The sequence below is a fragment of the Botrytis fragariae genome (genome assembly GCF_013461495.1).
Source record: "Botrytis fragariae strain BVB16 chromosome Unknown tig00000000, whole genome shotgun sequence".
Lineage (NCBI taxonomy): Eukaryota > Fungi > Ascomycota > Leotiomycetes > Helotiales > Sclerotiniaceae > Botrytis > Botrytis fragariae.
Genome location: NW_023500986.1, coordinates 2,249,956 through 2,267,495, shown reverse-complemented (window position 1 = coordinate 2,267,495; position 17,540 = coordinate 2,249,956). Strand labels below are relative to the sequence as shown.

General features: G+C 43.8%; 7 protein-coding genes across 7 annotated transcripts; 4 read left to right on the top strand and 3 right to left on the bottom strand.

Moving 5' to 3' along the window:
• Window positions 1-7,229: 7,229 nt before the first annotated feature.
• On the top strand, window positions 7,230-7,742 carry Bfra_006925 (uncharacterized protein; the record flags this gene model as incomplete). Its single annotated transcript, XM_037337296.1, has 1 exon — window positions 7,230-7,742. One exon carries the CDS (start codon window positions 7,230-7,232, stop codon window positions 7,740-7,742), a length of 513 nt encoding a protein of 170 aa, XP_037198662.1.
• Window positions 7,743-7,972: 230 nt separating this feature from the next.
• On the bottom strand, window positions 7,973-8,811 carry Bfra_006924 (putative vacuolar-sorting protein snf8 protein; the record flags this gene model as incomplete). The annotated part of the gene is made up of 2 exons (XM_037337295.1): window positions 7,973-8,300; window positions 8,357-8,811. The coding sequence occupies 2 exons, from the start codon at window positions 8,809-8,811 to the stop codon at window positions 7,973-7,975; spliced, it is 783 nt and encodes a 260-aa protein (XP_037198661.1).
• Window positions 8,812-9,022: 211 nt separating this feature from the next.
• On the top strand, window positions 9,023-10,078 carry Bfra_006923 (putative 40s ribosomal protein s16 protein). The gene is made up of 5 exons (XM_037337294.1): window positions 9,023-9,061; window positions 9,264-9,323; window positions 9,388-9,410; window positions 9,486-9,807; window positions 9,863-10,078. The coding sequence occupies exons 2-5, from the start codon at window positions 9,278-9,280 to the stop codon at window positions 9,901-9,903; spliced, it is 432 nt and encodes a 143-aa protein (XP_037198660.1). The 5' UTR covers window positions 9,023-9,061; window positions 9,264-9,277; the 3' UTR covers window positions 9,904-10,078.
• Window positions 10,079-10,468: 390 nt separating this feature from the next.
• Window positions 10,469-12,265, bottom strand: Bfra_006922 (putative prephenate dehydrogenase protein; the record flags this gene model as incomplete). The annotated part of the gene is made up of 5 exons (XM_037337293.1): window positions 10,469-11,347; window positions 11,397-11,545; window positions 11,595-11,706; window positions 11,765-11,825; window positions 12,147-12,265. 5 exons carry the CDS (start codon window positions 12,263-12,265, stop codon window positions 10,469-10,471), a joined length of 1,320 nt encoding a protein of 439 aa, XP_037198659.1.
• A 338-nt stretch (window positions 12,266-12,603) lies between these two features.
• On the top strand, window positions 12,604-13,525 carry Bfra_006921 (putative 40s ribosomal protein s14 protein). Its single transcript, XM_037337292.1, has 4 exons — window positions 12,604-12,696; window positions 12,755-12,827; window positions 12,939-13,099; window positions 13,163-13,525. The coding sequence occupies exons 1-4, from the start codon at window positions 12,630-12,632 to the stop codon at window positions 13,312-13,314; spliced, it is 453 nt and encodes a 150-aa protein (XP_037198658.1). The 5' UTR covers window positions 12,604-12,629; the 3' UTR covers window positions 13,315-13,525.
• A 548-nt stretch (window positions 13,526-14,073) lies between these two features.
• Window positions 14,074-16,119, bottom strand: Bfra_006920 (putative aar2 protein; the record flags this gene model as incomplete). Its single annotated transcript, XM_037337291.1, has 2 exons — window positions 14,074-14,159; window positions 14,400-16,119. 2 exons carry the CDS (start codon window positions 16,117-16,119, stop codon window positions 14,074-14,076), a joined length of 1,806 nt encoding a protein of 601 aa, XP_037198657.1.
• Window positions 16,120-16,932: 813 nt separating this feature from the next.
• Window positions 16,933-17,476, top strand: Bfra_006919 (uncharacterized protein; the record flags this gene model as incomplete). Its single annotated transcript, XM_037337290.1, has 3 exons — window positions 16,933-17,091; window positions 17,151-17,214; window positions 17,280-17,476. 3 exons carry the CDS (start codon window positions 16,933-16,935, stop codon window positions 17,474-17,476), a joined length of 420 nt encoding a protein of 139 aa, XP_037198656.1.
• Between the last annotated feature and the right edge of the window lie 64 nt (window positions 17,477-17,540).

The window sequence follows — 17,540 nt, the reverse complement described above, 5'->3', positions numbered from 1 at the left end:
GCTACCCTGTACATCGTCTTGCATACATGAGATAGGACTCGAATAGTTTCCCCTGTCATGTCGTAGCTGCCGCTTTCCAGACTCAGTCCAATCCCTCCCTTCAGTCCGCTGAGTGCGGGACCATTCACAAAGTGGATTTCTTAATACGGGTACGACAAGGTTGATATTTTCTCATGATGACTAACACAATAGGATGGTTTGAGGATCAAATCAAATGAAATCATTCCATTTCCTTCTTCTTTCGTACATGCTCATCCAAATGTAGACTCTCGTCCGAAGATTATATCTATATAGGATTCTCTTTTAGCTAGTCATGCGAGGTCGACACGCTCTCAACAATCATGCAATAATACCTCGATGGGATTAAGCCGCCCGTGATGATTCGACATGATTCCTTGTCGGTTCAAGCCCCTCAAACTGTTCTTGCCAAACCTTCCGAGGTAGTTTGTTGACAATACAGTACGATACGTCTATTTCCGCGTGCAGCCGGCAACACTACCCGCCATTCCCCATTACCAATATTTGCTCAATACTTGATTCTCACGAGTCACAACCAACTCTAGGCAACGGCAATTGTCAATGAAAAGGTTGGATTTTGGAATCACCAGTCAATTTTCTACATATTAAGAATGCGACATAGATTCACACAATTTACCCACCCATGCTAAAGCGGAACTGCGTAACATATCTCGCTCAAATTCACCAGTGTTTTTAGTCAGGAACTATAAAGCCAACTCCCCTCTAATCGTCTCCAATCATCACATCACCGCTGAAGACTCTAATTCGAGTTGAGTCTAGGTCTTGCATGATCAGGGCTTTAATCGAATAGTTCCCGTGTCTTCCCTCACTCCGTTTCTTTGAAAGTCTTAAACTGGACCCCTCATTCGTTATATTGACCAGGCAGTATCAGACGCGGCACAGAGCCAAAAGGAGTGTATACTTTTTTCTAAAATCTCCCTCCCATCGGTTTCTATCTGTGTGGACGCACCTCCTTCCCAATTCTGTTATGGGTCGCTTCTTTCACTTTATTCTATACGCTCAACGTTCTCTGATTGCTTCAAACTTGATTATTATCCTATTTGGATAACCAGCCACCAACATGGGTTACACAAAGATAATCTGTGCGAAAAATACAATATTGCATTACTTCATGCACACCTCATCAAGTGATTAGACGACTCCTGACCATTACCCCATGCTACCTACTACATACATGAATTCAATTTATACCTCACGCAAAAGTACGAACACCGACCGTGCACTGCAAAGAATCTTGGTGCCTCCCTCGCTTTCTTAAAGAGTACCAGACTATTTCGAGTAAATAGTGGAGTGGTCCTATTCTGCAACCCACGACAAGAGTTTCTGTGTACGTATAATCAAATGTAGAGTATTATAGATCTACCGAACGGACCTATCTCCGTCCGGTCCTTGGCAGAAGTTCTAGTCCTCGCACTATGAGATCTGCACCATTCCCGCTCGCGGCAATATTAGTGGTAGAGGACAAAAGGGACGCAGATTTGAGCACTACGAAAAGCAGGGTCTGGCAGCCAACATCGGTTCCAAAATGAATTGCAGATGAGTATTTTTGAAAAATAGATATTCTGAAAATGTCCATCTTTCGCAAAATGAACCAGATAGAGTCTTTTGTGCAGATACTAACCTTCACAACATGCAATCTCATATGTATAGCTACGGGGCAATAGTTTGTCCACACGTAGACGTCTTCGACTGACCGATCTTCTTCCCAATGACCCAGGACTGCAAGATGAATCACAAAGCCTTTCGAAAAAATCAACGTCATCAGCCTGGACGTACGAATAACCTTACGTTTTAGCATCAATTCAAAATCGATGTGCATCTGCTATTCGGTCTGATCTAAAGGGCAGGTCTGAGCTCCTCTATAAAATTACTAGTCGTCACCAACAATCCGCAAATGCCTGTGCATCGAACAACACATAGTTCAGCTCAACACCCTTAAATTATTGAAAGAGATTGAAACACGGGGTATGCACGTGCCATAGACTTTCACTAACTCGAAGGCTTCGAGGACTAGATTGGAATTTAGGCGGGAAGACCGAAATGACAGTTTCTATTTGCATTGGGTCAAGAGGCCTAAGAATTAAGCTGTTCAAGGTCTCGAAATTGCATCGAGTTTGAATTTTGACATTGTGGTTTAAAGCGATTTTCACTTCTCACCACATCAGCTTCTTATGGCACTTCCTGTCTCATCAAAAACTCTTCACGATGATGCTGAGACAGGGATGTACAGAAGGAAAAGGAAGTGCGAGCGGCCAATTTCTGTCGCAAATGCGTTGTGTGTGTGTGTGTGTGTGTGTGTGAATGTGGAAAATACTGAATATGCAAGATATGCCAGGGATGAACATGTGATCGTCGGCATAAAAGTACGAGTCAGGACTCCTTACATGTTGGGCATTCCTGCACCCTCGCCACGGATTTGTTGCATCCAGATTCCATATGGAACTGCAGAGATCCATACAAGTGGAGCGGGAGCCAATTCTTCTGCTATCTCCCCCCTGATTCTCGAATCATCATAATATTGGCGAAATGTTTTTATTGGAAACGGCCTTCTTCCAGTCGAGAGAAGATCAAATGTTGGGCTCGGGTAAATGATTTTTTGCATCGATGTTTGAGAGGGGTCGAGTCATACATACATACGTACCCATTGCTCGTTTGATTGTTTGCATTGGAATTTGAACCCTTGCTTGCCGCATTTCCTACTCTCTGAATGCAGACATAGCTACTTGCTCGCTTGCAGCTTGCTCGGTTACTTATCAGATGACAATAAGAGACAACAAAAAGCAAACATGTCGGCTCCACATATGCAAAGTACGAGGTCATTCAGGAGTTAGGAGAATGCCTTTTGCACGAGTGTGCGGTGCGACGTTTCTTGTCGTCCTGAGAATATAATGGGGTCCATGACGAGGACAAAGGTGAGTCGCGAGTCGCGAGTCAATACCCTTGAGTATTCCGTCGATTTGCTTGACCGCTGTTGTTTCGAGAAATATTGGAAGAGTAGTTTTGTTACCGCCGTACCCTTTGGTGTTGATGTTGGGAGAAAGCTCTTCTGTTGGAGTGCATACATAGCAAGTAAGGCATCGTATGGACAAACAATTGGCTAAGAATACCTCACTTTTCACCCCTGGGTGTATCTTGAGATATGCGAGCAAACATTCAATGCCACCACCCCTAAATGGTGGAGCTTTGCAATTGTGCTCGCTTTCGCACTCAGCATTGTCGGAGCTTTCGGCACAACGATGGTGTTGATCATAATGACCGTCTACTATAGTATACACATTTAGGCGGGTAATGAGTTGCATCTAAAATTCACCCATTGTGGATAGTACTTTGAAAGGGGTTCGTCTACGAGGAGATGGAATGAGAGTATTCATCACGTTTCTTTGCCACCCCTTATATCTCTGTATTGCACATCTCCGGGAGATCGATTCGTATGCATTGATATATTCGCCACATGATAGTGCACGAGAAGGAAGAGAGACCGTGCAAGAAAGCATTTTGGTTCATATCATTCTGGCACACTTGAGTAGTTAGACGCCGGCGCATTGGATACACAATCGCAGTATAGTACACATGTCTGCTTCGAGCAGACCTCTACTTAATCCAACAATCTATTAATTCTCAAAAATTCCATCAACCTTAAAAAAAAGCCGAACTGTGACTTGATCTTGGTGAATTGATCTTATATACGGTGTATAGTGACATTTAGCGTGGCTGAGATAATGAATGATACGTATCTGGGAATTTATCCAGATTACCTCGAGGCTTGTGAGATGTGAGGTGATCGAGGCGCGAAACTTTTGTTTGAGGAATTGGGGCGATAATGTAGGTTATTGGAGTGGAATGGGGTGTGATATAATGTGATACAGATAGGAGATTCTATAGAATTGAGCCGATGAATTTGCGGTGATAAATACATGAAGAGTGTCGCATGTGAAGCACAGAGGGGAAAGGGAGGGATGCCCTTATGTATGAAGATAGACAAACTGCATCAGATCTCCAAGGTTTCGGATCTGCTTCTCTTTGAGGATTTCAAAAGGCTTTGATATAGCGACTGAGATGCCGAGGCTGATGCCTATCCTACGTTGTTGCTCTGGGGAATGAGGGGCGGGGAGAGGGGTTGTTATACATATGCCTCTCTCTTCACCACTTTTCTAGTATACTCGAGGCCTCTAGCATCTCCCTTCCCGTGCAACGATCCTTTTTTTCTCTCCTAATTCAGCGCAGGGTTCTTCGGTCCACTCGATGTGTTTTCTTGTGTGTGTATATTCATCCCATTCAAAACGTCTCTTCGTCGTCGCTTGCGTTCCTGGTGTCGGGTTCGCTATTATGACATCTTGGATCTTGGTTAGTAGTTTCTATATTTGATGCTCAAGGAGTAATCTTTGATTACCTTGTCTGTTTGCTGAGTTGCCTTTGTCTCCGATATCGTCGACTCCAGGATTTTTGTTTATGTGGTCGAGAGGTAGGTCGATTCTTGATATTCCTTACTCTCCTAAAGAAAGAAGGGATACGAAACAAGGCGGTCGGTTTGAAGTAATGGCGCGAGTATATGTTGAACGGTCCGGATTTGTTGAGCTGAGATTCAAAGTATAATTTGGGGATTTTCGTTGTTTAAGATTGGGTTGGGTGTTTTGATCGAGTGTGCAGGTCATTGCAGAAGATTGGGTAGTTGAAAGGAATTAGATGATTGAAAGGAGTTGGATATTTGAATTGAGTTCAGGGTATCTTCTTTTTGAAGTATAATCTGGAATGTTGAATGTACTGAGCTCGCTGGAATGATAGTACTGAGCGACCCATCGTTTTCATCGTCGTCAGTATCACCACTATTCCTTCCACTTTCCCCCTTCTCCGCGTCGTCGCACGTATTATCACTTGGTCCCCTAGCGGACTTCCTTGTCGGGGTTTATGCCCAGTATATTTCACGACAGTAGTGACCACATCCTCTCGAATTTTCTTCAGAAGATCTCCGAACTTCCTCATGAAGAGTCTTCTCTGACTAAGCTCTAGCAATGTTATACTTTACCTTGGCTGCTGTATCTAAAGGCTTGATTCAATGATGATACATATACCGCCTTCCCGTAAAGTGACGTTTAAGAAAGCCAATCTCTTCACCTGAAGCTTTGAAAACTTGGCAACTATTAATAGCCTGCTTTTGTGAGAAGTCTTTCCTTCAAAACCCTCAGTTCTCAATCATCCGCTTCGTGAAGAGGAGGTGTTATTGCTATTGACATGCAACGAGCACTATTTCTAGTTGAGATTCCATTGTTGGATTGTTCCTTGGTGAATACAGTTCATAAGAAGTATCTTATTGTTTCGAACTGATAGCCACTCAGTGTACAGCGTGACGTGTTGCTTCAAAGGGCTTCAAGTATGAGAAACGAAGCACCATCAATATGTCTCCATACCGGCCTCGTCCCAAACCACAGCATTCCATCAACTGACCTCTGGAGATTTCTTTTTGCACTGGATCTGTTTGCTTTGGTATGAAATTATAACATCAGTCCAACATCAGCTCTCTTCGCCATTTCCAACGTATCCTAATCTTGATTATTCATCGTTGTGGTAATCGTCCATTCACCAGATCCAGATTCTACTATTTCGGCGTGATGTTTGTCACCTCGGTAGAGAAGACTACCAGAATCATATCAGAGTCGTCTTCTCGCCTTTATTCCAATTCCCTTCACGAGCGTTGCGTCAGGGGGAGCATCTTTTCCAATGATTTGCTCCTGCTCGTTCATCTTCTCTAAACACCATCTTACAGCCTGGGAATATCTAAAACAATCGATATTCTCACAGAATTGGCTCTTCCCCTCTCTACGACTGCTATTTTTTCATCATCTTTCGACAATTTGTACTGCCAGACGTGTCGGATTCTGTGGTTGAAAATGCTGGGGAAGATGCCGAATATAGTCTTCCTGACGTTTGAGCTCCAAAATCGAGTATTAGCAGACACTAACCCACATCATTAGTAGTGAATACTTCACTGACTCAGTATATCTATAGCTAATGCTACGCCGACAATGCGATGTGCCTATCTATGTCTAAATGAATGAGATAGTATGAAGAAAGTCATGAAACCTACTGCCCTTCGATACCCTCTGAATTGCCCATGACAATGTCCCGTAGTGCCCAACACTTATAGCATGTGATACCTATACTTTCAAGAAAACTAACACTCATTATCCCAAGTAACTACATACAAGCTATGAATGTTTGAAAGCAGTTCAACATTTCAAATAGTCAAAATTTTCTAGCCAGATTAATAAGAACTTGAAGCTTCTGATTGCTGTACTGCAGCCTGGGTTATTAGGAACCCTGGGCACACTGAGAAGTCGAATGAGGAAAGTCGTTTGCCTAAAGCCCAATAACTAAACCAGATTTACATTATCTTGAATGCACAAAATGAATACAAGCCCCTGCTCAAGCAAAATATGAGTTGCATCAGTTAAGCTCTGATATCACTCTATCAAAGCTTGTCGCCAGTGAATACTTAGCGCGTGCTTAAACCAATGAAGGGCTCACAACGAATCAGAGCGCATGGCCAGGTTTGAAAGTTCAATGTTTAGCCAAACTTTGGGCATCCGGAGAAGAAACACAGGGCTCTAATGGCTAATGGTAGAGAAATGAACCTTTGAGCCGCAGATAGGAGAACCATCTGCTTACTGTCGAAAGCCCCCCGTGATTCGCAAACTGCTTTCTCTTAAGGAGATACTGGTAAACTGAATAAATTGATCATAGCATTGATATAACAATACGTTAGCTAGGATCCACATTGATTCCTGACAATCTGCTACATACGAACATCATGGTGAGACATAAGACACGAGTGGACAATCGCACATAGTGACTAGATCTTTATGGAAGAGAGAGCAATGGAAATATAATATTTGCTACGGCTTGCCCATACGATTCCTAGCCATCTTTGGATGCAGTCTCCGGGTTACTAGCCAATACTGACGAAAGGTCCATCGCCATAAAAGCCATTTATCAATACGGCAGCATAGTTCCTGGGACACCAAACTTACTACCCTATACACATTTGAGCCCGTCTACCAATTTCGTATAAATGATGAAATAGAAAACTGCACATTTAACAACCTGACATTCAAAAATTCGAGACTGAAAGCACTTCAAAGACACCCAGTTCTGCCCAAGGAAATCGAGAACTTTAAACCCACTACTCCAACGCGATGCAGACCAACCACGTTATCGGAATTATAGTTATTGCCTTCATGGCCTTTATGATTTTATTCGGTATAGGCATTTACCACTCTATTCAAGCCATACAGAGACGTCGCTTCCGGGGAGCCCAGCTTCTTGCAGAACCGACGATGAGTGGAACACAAGGGACTCGATCGCTATTTTCCTCGTTAGAATCCTCACATCAATGGAGTCAAGAATCCCGATCGTCGAGTTCGACGCAATCACATTCGACTCGGGCCTCGTCTCAATGGAACGATAAAAGACATCGTGCGACCGAAGCAAGGCCTAAAAGATCTCATAGACTCCCCGATATCATGGAAGAATGGCCAAATGAGGGATTCCGAGGAATTTCACCAGAAGATACCTCCCAAGGAACAGCGGAGTCTCTTTCACAGCTAGAACAAGAGATGCCAGGTTCTTATAACCGATCCATCAGACCCGGTGAACGTCAAGTCGGGCTTGGTATTGCTCATGGAAAGGAACGTCTTGTACATTCATAGAAAGTGTAGATCGATATTGATCACTTTCTCTGACGCATAGAAGGCAGCTCATTTACACAAGCACGTGTATGCTATCATAACGATCCAGATCAGGTTGCCGATTTGCAGTGTAGAGTACCGTCGTTCTATATGTAAATTCTCACTGCGCACAGCTTTCGTCACTTGGCGCTTTTTCTGATGCTGAGATTTCGTGTTTCGTTGTTACATGGCATGTTTTAAGTTTACCTTCATCATCCAGCATTTCCACTTTCGTCTACTTCCAGCATAAATCCAGGGCTCCAATACTCCCACTCTTCGCTTTGTTTGTCGACCCATAGCATACTCTCTGAGACTAAATCTTCAATTGCTGTCTTGGCTCTTGCTCTTGGCCATCGAAGATTTAGCATGAGCATTCCGACGCTAACATATCCAAGTAGCTGCGCAGCTTCCAGAACTGCACTCTGATCTGTGTTAAGTTCCTTGGGTATCGAACGGATATATGTTTTATGGCCAACGGTTATAGTGGAGTAGGAAGAACCCAGGGGTTTTAGGGTAGTCACGGCACGAAGGATATCGTCACTAGGATACAATTAGCATTTGTTATAGTCATAAGAGTAGCATAAGGTGATCAATACTCAGATATTTCAGCTCCACCTTCCATTCGTGTGCTCATAATTCTGTCTTTGACTTCCTTAACACCAATAAGCCCACCATTTTCTTCCCTTGTAGCGCCACAGACTTCCACAACCCTTACTGCCAACTCAAAATAGAAATCATTCACACTTGTACCAAGCATCTGAGCCCAAAAACTTCCACTCCCATCTTTACCTCCAGCATTATTACTACTAGCTAAAGGGTCCACTCCAATAGCTGAACACATGCGTGCAAACTCGGCGCGGAAAGTGGGATTCGAACGTATATCTTTGGCATGAGTTTGAGCAAATTGTTGAAGTAAAGAACGGAAGACTGATAACTGAGTAGCTATAGATGTAGAATGAGAGCTACGAAGAGTATTTCCGTGAGATGCATATTGAGCAGAAGTGATTCGAGACCTATCGAAAGCTGCTAGACCAACACCTTTGCGAGACATCGTAGCAGCTATTTTATGAAATGGATTTGAAGTCTAATTACAGTACAATTGACATTGAATGCTTTGCGATAACGATAAGACATCGGTGTATGATCTGGGGCGATGTCTGGGGCTAACCCGTTTCGGTGTTAGCCCATTTCGCTAATTGAATGGCTCGCACTTTTTGCAAATCGAAAATTACACTCAGAAAGAGAACGTTCCGCGACAACGACGACAACACTTTACAACCACCTCGACAATCTACGCCAAGGTGAGCTCACATTCCGACCTGATTTGATTTGCGATTGTCCTGGAGTTTTGGGGTATGGGGGGATTTGTGCGTTGCTTGGAGGTTCTGGAACTCGACAATAAGTCTTTTTTCGACATTCGATAAAAGCGTCACCAATTATTTTCTACGATACGGAATGGCAAATTTGGAGGAATAAGAAGCTAACATCTATTCGATTTTAAAGGAAAATAATCCAAGATGGCTTCCAACCAGTCTGTTCAGTGTTTTGGAAAGAAGAAGACCGGTAAGAATTTCAATCCGAGTCTCGCTTTTTGGAATTGAATTAAGACTGACATTTTTTCCAATAGCCACCGCAGTTGCCCACTGCAAGGTACGAACCCCTCGACAGGAATCTTACAGATTCACAACGAACCCCCGAGAACTCAAATACTGATTAGAAGGATAGGCCGGAAAGGGACTTGTTAAGGTCAACGGAAAGCCTTTGAACTTGGTTCAACCAGAGGTCTTGAGATTCAAGGTCTACGAGCCCCTCTTGATCGTCGGTCTCGACAGATTCGCCGGTGTTGACATCCGTGTCCGTGTTACCGGTGGTGGTCAAACCTCCCAAATCTATGCTATCCGTCAAGCTATCTCCAAGGCCATCGTTGCCTACTACCAAAAGTTCGTCGATGAGCACTCAAAGAACCAATTGAAGCAAGCCCTCGTTACCTACGACAGAACCCTCTTGGTCGCCGATAACAGACGTTGCGAGCCAAAGAAGTTCGGAGGTCAGTTATTTTCTCTGGCAGGTACGATCGAAATTTTGGCTAATGTTTTCAATAGGTCCCGGTGCCAGAGCCAGATACCAAAAATCTTACCGTTAAATTTGTGGTTTTATGGGGTTGGATTTGGGGGAGTGGTCATGCTGCATTTGCATTGGGCTGGCTTTTTACGCCGGTTTATAGAATTTTAAGCAAGTAAATGCAAGATTCTTCCGAAATGTTCATAATATGAGGAGCATATGGCAATGGAAATGTTGAACAATGCTACGACAACGTGCCGAGGATTCGCAAAAGTTCTGTTATGTGATTATATGGTGATCAGGGGGTTCGCTTCAATCGACCGAAAGCACCAGGTAGAATGGCCATAACTACAAATACACTTCCCATTCCCAGCAAACCTCTACATCTTGATTGTGTGCGACGGATTAATGCACAATGAAAGCATCATGCACAGGTTTCCCGCCTGTTTCATTCCAGATCTCAATGACGTCAAACTTTGTGATTTAAGTCCTTTCTAAGTTTGAATAGAATATCATTCAGAATTACAGTGATGCATGAAGTATATCCTCTATGAAGTCCTAATCCATGTTGAATGTCAGCCAGCCAGCGAAAACTCCACAATCAAGTTGAACCATACGCCCGTTCCCATGCCACCCAAACTTCATTTCTAATTCTTAATGTTTGCCAGAATCGTCTTCATCATCTCGTTCCCTACTCTAGTTGCCTCTGGAAATCTTGGAGCGAAAAACATTTGCGTCTTCTCGAATCTATCTTTCCAACTCTCAAAATCTCCAAACTCCACACACTCGCTCCATCCTCTAGCTGCAAAGGTGAATTCCAAATCGTCAGAACGGAACGTGTTGTCTTCGATAGCAGTATTGATAACTTCATCCAACAATTTCTCATTTCTGAATAGGTATTCCGAGACACCGAGCCAGAGACGAAAGAGAGGTGTGCTACAGATCATATGATCATATGGACTAATGTTGAGACGAGCCCAACAATCAACGATAGCGAGAAGAGAGAGGTGATTGTTTGGTGTTGGTTTTTCAGGCTTTTTACCAAGAGAGAAACGATCTAGTACTTCATCGCGCAAGAGTAACTCATCGGACTTCTTTCGTCCAGCAAAGACGAATCGTCCTGCGCTCTTGATTCGCTCCTCCAACTCTCTTCTGTGCCCTCCAAGCATCAATTTGTATAGATCTGTGACACTTGATGCGTACTCTCTGATCTGTTCTTTGGCATAAGGATTTAGGATGGCGAGACCAGCATAAACGTGCCATTTCTGAGAGTAGATGCGGAGGGTAAGATTAATTTTGACATTTTCGATACCACCAACGTAGCGTGCTATTTCCCATGGGAATTGGAGATTGGCGTGCCAGGCTTTGCCCATGGATAAGAAGGCTGCATGGGTCACGGCTTGGGTATCTGCTGTTATGCGGTCGTGTTGAGAAGCCGAGAGAACATGCTGTTTAGAGCCGAGGCATGAGAGGACATGCTCAACCTTTTCAAAGCTCTCTTGGGATGCACGATGTTTGATCAAAACCTATAATTTTCTTAAGCACGTGAGGTCGTGATATGACTGTGATACTTACGAGTGGTTGACCTCGAGGATCCACGTTGGGACCATGAAGAGAATGGCAAGATACAATGTCAACGTCGGCGGGAAGATACTTTTCAAAGGCGGCTATCTCAGGAGCTTTGCAAGAAGTTTGTCCTCCGACTATGGCACCTTGCTTGGTGGCTACACAGGGTGTTAGAAAATGAAGGTGACGGGATCATGTTAAGCATACAGGGACCATATTCAGCGACGACCTTGCCGATTGCGGCAGCTTCGACATTATAGATGGTGTAATCACTTGCTCTGGAAACGAGATGGCCATTGGGAAGAATTGTAATTTGTTTCTATGGACGTCTCAGCACAAGCTGCAGGACAAGAACTATCTAAACGCTGGGTATTTACTCTATCTGCAAACTCTTCACACAAAGCTTCATATTTGTCCTCCCTATCGCAGGCGTTTACTCTGCCCCGAGAATATCAGTAGTGGTCGTAGATTAAACATTGTAACTATAGATTTATTGTTAGCTTCTGCGATTCCAGAATGTAACAAAAACTGCAGAAGTAGTTTGATTGATTCAGACAAAATAAAATAAGGTAGCTGAGATTTTTCATCATTGAAAGCCAGCTTCCGACCTGGTACCAGAATGGTAGTCAGGTCATCTGAAGGCGATACTCGAGCCAAATGCACTCAGGTCATCATTATAAGAGGAATGAGGGTAAGAAAAAAGAGTGTGCTTACCATTGCAAAAGCGGGCTCAACGAAAACTCAATTGAGGGAATTTACCTCCATCCAGCATCGCTGAGCCTGCGGGCATACATCTTGCCCATATCACCCATACCAATAATACCGATGACAAAATTGTCCATCTTTCCCTCCAGCTTGGACTTGGTTGAAGTCGCCATTGTACGTGATACTAAACCAGCAGCTCCGGCAAACTGTGTATTTTCAATAACCTTCGTAAGTTCTCAAAACCGAGGCTAATGGTCTGAATTCTACACGATATGAAAAATCGGAGAATCTCAGCGCATGGAAAATATTGTTGTTGTGATTGTGTATGAAAGAAAAGTTCCAGTTGCGCGACGGAAACTTTATGCCTTTTTTTTTAAAGCCCCGTAACGCTAAGGAAAGCTAGCCACCATTCCTATTTCAGATTAGCGCGCACAAATTCGCCAAATTTTGGAATTCGAATCTCTACCCGTTCATTTTGAAAACCTCTGATATTTTCGAAAACTTCGTCGATCAATCCTTCAGCAACTAACCGTCAACATGCCTCCAAAGAAAGCAGCACGCCCAGCGCAAGAGAACATCAACCTTGGTCCTTCGATCAGGGAAGGTAAGCAATTTTTAATTCCTGGAGGAATTTGATATGGATTGCTAACCCCGCTGTGCAGGTGAACTCGTTTTCGGTGTCGCCCGTATTTTCGCATCTTTCAACGATACCTTCGTTCACGTCACTGATCTTTCGTACGTACCCCCCAGCAAAACTTGATAATAGGGAATTTGGTGTTATGATTCCACACATTGCACATTTTTGGAACGAAAAGGTTCATAGGCTGACTTTCTGGGTGATTCCAGTGGCCGCGAAACCATCTGCCGTGTTACCGGTGGAATGAAGGTCAAGGCCGATCGTGACGAGTCTTCTCCATACGCTGCTATGTTGGCTGCTCAAGATGTTGCTACCCGCTGCAAGGAATTGGGCATCACTGCTCTCCACGTCAAGATCCGTGCTACCGGAGGTAAGAACACATTCGAGAATTCCTCAAATTGCAGCAACAAATCCTAATGCCAATTCTTTACAGGTAACGGAACCAAGACCCCAGGTCCAGGTGCTCAATCTGCTCTCCGTGCCCTTGCCCGTACCGGCATGAAGATTGGCCGTATCGAGGATGTTACCCCAACTCCATCCGACAGCACCCGTCGCAAGGGAGGTCGCCGTGGTCGTCGTTTGTAGACGTGTCAATTCTTTGGCTACACGCATGGAGCAGAATATGGGTTTTATCGTGCAATTGATGACAACTACGCGGGGAACGGCATTTACTGCCTGGTCTCCATATCTGAAATCTGAAATCTGGGCTTGGATCGACCTTGTCTCATTTGTCACATAAGCGCTTTAGCAAAGTGCAGCCATGAATATCACGAATTTTCAAATGACTTCAATCAAATCGCGCCTTCCCATTACATGTGACAATTGTGTTTGTATATTTGATTAATCGCAAATGTGTACGAAAGTGCCCTTCTTGAATGTCAATCCTAATATACACCGCTGAATTATCCTTGCTGAAATGACCCCTTTGTAATGCCAAGTAGTCCTCCATTGCAGAACTTCTTAAACCATGCCACATCCGTCAATATGAGCCTCCTCAGAACATCATCTCCCATTGCACCTCGACCTAGATACACTCTCTATGCCAGCCTTGTATAATACAACCCAAAACCAAGCCATTATTTCATCCATTCGTAAAGGGTATCCAGTGATCATAATGTCAAAGAAAGCCATTAAATCGTAAGATCGTAAGTATGAGCTCTTGGAGAAAGCGAGAACTCAAGAAGTCGTAATTAAAAAGGTTGTGGTAACACACTTGCTTCATCCTGTTTCTCATGGAAAAATCAGGGGAGCTGAGAATTGAAAATTCGAAAAGAAAAAGCCGAGGAATGAGAAATTGGAAAAAGAGTCGGGAAAAGGAAAGCCGAATACAAGAAGAGTCGAAGATTAGGATACATTTGAAAGAGCCCACGAGAAACCGGAGCGACTAATACGGTTGGTCTTGGACTTCTTGGGTTTGTCAGATTTGCGACCTAGAGACGCAACACGAAGACTTGGTTAGATTATTGGTGGAACGGAAAGATGATGGGGAAGCAGGGAGGAGGCCGCAAATGCAGGAGATGGTATCGGAGACAAGTAGTGTTGGACAAGAACTATGTAATAAGTAATGTGAAGTACAGGCAGTGCGTGGCATGATTTGAATTGCTACAAAATTATTCGATCCTTCTCAAGTCCTTCTTCATCGAGATCTACTATCATTGGCGCGTACTCACCTCGTTCATCCTCGTCTTCGAAATCCTTGAGCTCTGCATCAATCATCTCTCCGTCCTCCAGCTGAAATTTTCCAGACCTGAGATAATTTCCTCGTAGATCCCAGCCCCACTTCCACAGCCACGACTCGAAGGCTTCGAATGCCTTGCCTACCTCCTCTTGCTCGCGTGTAATGTTAGAACCGTAGGAGAGGAGTTGTTCATTCAAGCGGGACTTGAACTTGGTAAGAATGATCTTCAAATCGTCGCCAAGATGGGAATCATGATCGAAGATACTGGTGTCGAATCCCTCTTCATCATACATGAACTGGGCATGGACGGCGGTAATGACCTTGCGGAAGAAAACTGGGTGATCCATTGAAAGACGATAGGCTCCGAATAGCTTGCTGATGATGATACCCCACTGTTCCATGCACGCAAGATTGCCGAGGATCATTCCAGTAATGTAGCAGAATTGTAACTCTCCAATAATCTCATCAGAGTCCTCATATGTGCAACGTCCGATAGCTTCAACAATATAAGACGTACTATCGATTGCTTGCTCGGTGCGCTCGCGACCTGAAGATGATTCTGAGAAGGTACGGGCACTTCTTGGAAAAACGAAGTTTAGAAATTCGTCTCCGTCGAAATTTGTACTGCCCCCCTTAACATCACGAGGTGCGCTTGAAGCCTGTAGCTCTGTAGTCTTGATGTCATGACTAGACGAGACTTTCCAACTATTCCACTTGCCACCTGTGACTTTCTTGAGGTAGGGGTGCTTGATGCAGAAGGTTAAGCGACGCCACTTGTCAGTGTCATCGATACTATCAGCAGTAATTGGGGAACTTGGCGAGCCAACGGGAGTTGACGACGTAGAAATAGAGGGGACGTGATCTGGAGTTGGCGAAGCACCCAAGTATGGCTCGAGCTTGTTGACAATCTCGGGGACGCTTGCCTTTTGAATGCGCTTTTCGGCTTCGCTAAGCTCTTCCTCTAAAAACTCGTGGTAACTATCCCATCTCAAGACATGAATGTCACCAGATTCATCCGAGGCCAACTTCATTGTCATCAGCCAAAATCCGGTTCGTGAAGATCCATTGCCGGACCCACCCCAAAAAAAGTGAGCACCCGCCGGGATCTGCTTGACGCCCTCAAGTGTTCCCTCAGTCTTAATGGTATAGGCCTTCGTATCATACCCAAAAATTGTACCGACTGGAAGGTTTCGAATGATGACCACATCACCATGCTCCAAAATTTCGTGATGCTCTACACCACGCTCTCTGGTTGGCGATGGGGAGTGGACTCTTAACGTGCCAAGTGGATAGCTCCCAACCACATTGACAGAAGTGACCGACTTTTCTGATTTCATTGATAAACCAGAAGAATGCGAATCTGATTTCAGCAGTGTACATTTGATAACTTCTCCAGCATTACTTGCGTTAGAATCACCACGCGATCTTCTCTGTCCATCATCGCCATGGGTGATAGCAAGTGACGAAAAACCCAGTCTTGGACTGCTTCCATTGGACTTGGTTGATAATTGACCAGAAAGGGCTGACACATGTGATTTGGCGGTCGAAGGACTTCTTTGAAGAGAAATCTGATGTTGAATAAAAGAAGGGTCAGATCTTGTTGTTGATTCTTCGATCTTAGTTGTTTCAGAGATCGACTCGTCTGTAGTAGTTGGAGAAGAATTATTCAAAATTGGGTCATTAACAAGAAGATCTTCACCCATGTTTGCCATTGTGAAAGTTCCTGCAATGAAGCAACCTGTAGATTGTGGTATTTGTGAATAACCAATTTTGGAAATTTAAGTGGGTGGACGGTCTCGACCTCACAAAATAATTACCGAAGTAACCAAAAATAACAGATAAACAATAATAAGACTTCGGCCGCTTTTCTCCGAACTTGGCCGATTGGGTATTCGAACTCAAAATGTGTTTGTTGGTGTTGAGTTTATTATTCTGAGTAGGTAAAATCCAAACTTGAAGGATTCACCAGATTTTGAGAGAAATTAACTCAAATTTTTTCTAAGATTAAAGCCCACTAGGACTCTTTATCTAAAAACCTTTCAGATGAGATACATCTGCAAATGGTAGCATTGTAATTCTTATGAAGTCTGTTTCAATACGTAACCATCCAGAAACTTTTTTGATATTGGTCGGCTCCGGAATAATAGAGAGGCCGATCCCCCAAAGTTATCAGACATTGAAACATGGGTTCCCATAGGTAGTAACTCTTTCTGAAAGATTTTAGGCAAAAGATTATCCTAAATGACATTGTCCATTTAAGTTCAGATTCTAGCTCTGTGTGATTAAGAGAAGGTATAAATCTATTATTCATATATCACATTGTCTTTCTAACAAATATCCAACCTAATCACCCTTTTCGCTTATGTAACCTTGAAATCAATGCAGCAAGGGTCCCACATGGCGGAGAAGCCCCACCATTTTGACATCAGTTCAAAGCTTCCTCATTCCATCGAAATCGGTATCCCTACAAAGTACGCCAAAAATAGAGCACTGCATGGAATTGCTATTGCTGCAGCCTTGAAAGAATGAGTTCAAGTCAATCAACTGCGCCGGTTGCTTCTGGTCAGTCTGGAACAAATGTAGGTGGGAATGCTCAACAGACTGCGGGCTCTGAGTCTGAAGAAGTATGGGATGAAGCAAAACTCGAGCAGGCGATGAAAACTCTAAAGGAAATGCATATTCAAGTCAGCCCCTTCTTTCCCCAAAGAAAATCACAATGAGTATTAGCTGACACGGTATTTAGTGTCGCAATCTACGATCTACAATTCCAAGACTGCTTACGCCTTTGGCAACCAAGCAGCAATCACGTACGTTCCAATTCTACGACTTCATTTCCCAGCTTCTGCCTTTTGTAGCTGACCAATACAAAAAGCCGAGCAGCTCTTTTCTTCCTTTCAGCAAGCCGCAACAACTTCAAATAAGGAAGTACGAGATTTCACACGATTGATGAAGGATGAAGAGGGTGTGAAGCTCTTTGAACATGCAAAGAAGAGTCGAGCTGAGAATCCACATGGGATAAAGCCATGGAGAGTTACAGAACATCCTGATTGGCTTGATAGAGATACATGATATTCTCTCCACGGTAATACGTTTCGACATGCTCAGACCGGAAAATGTGCTATAAAATCTAGGC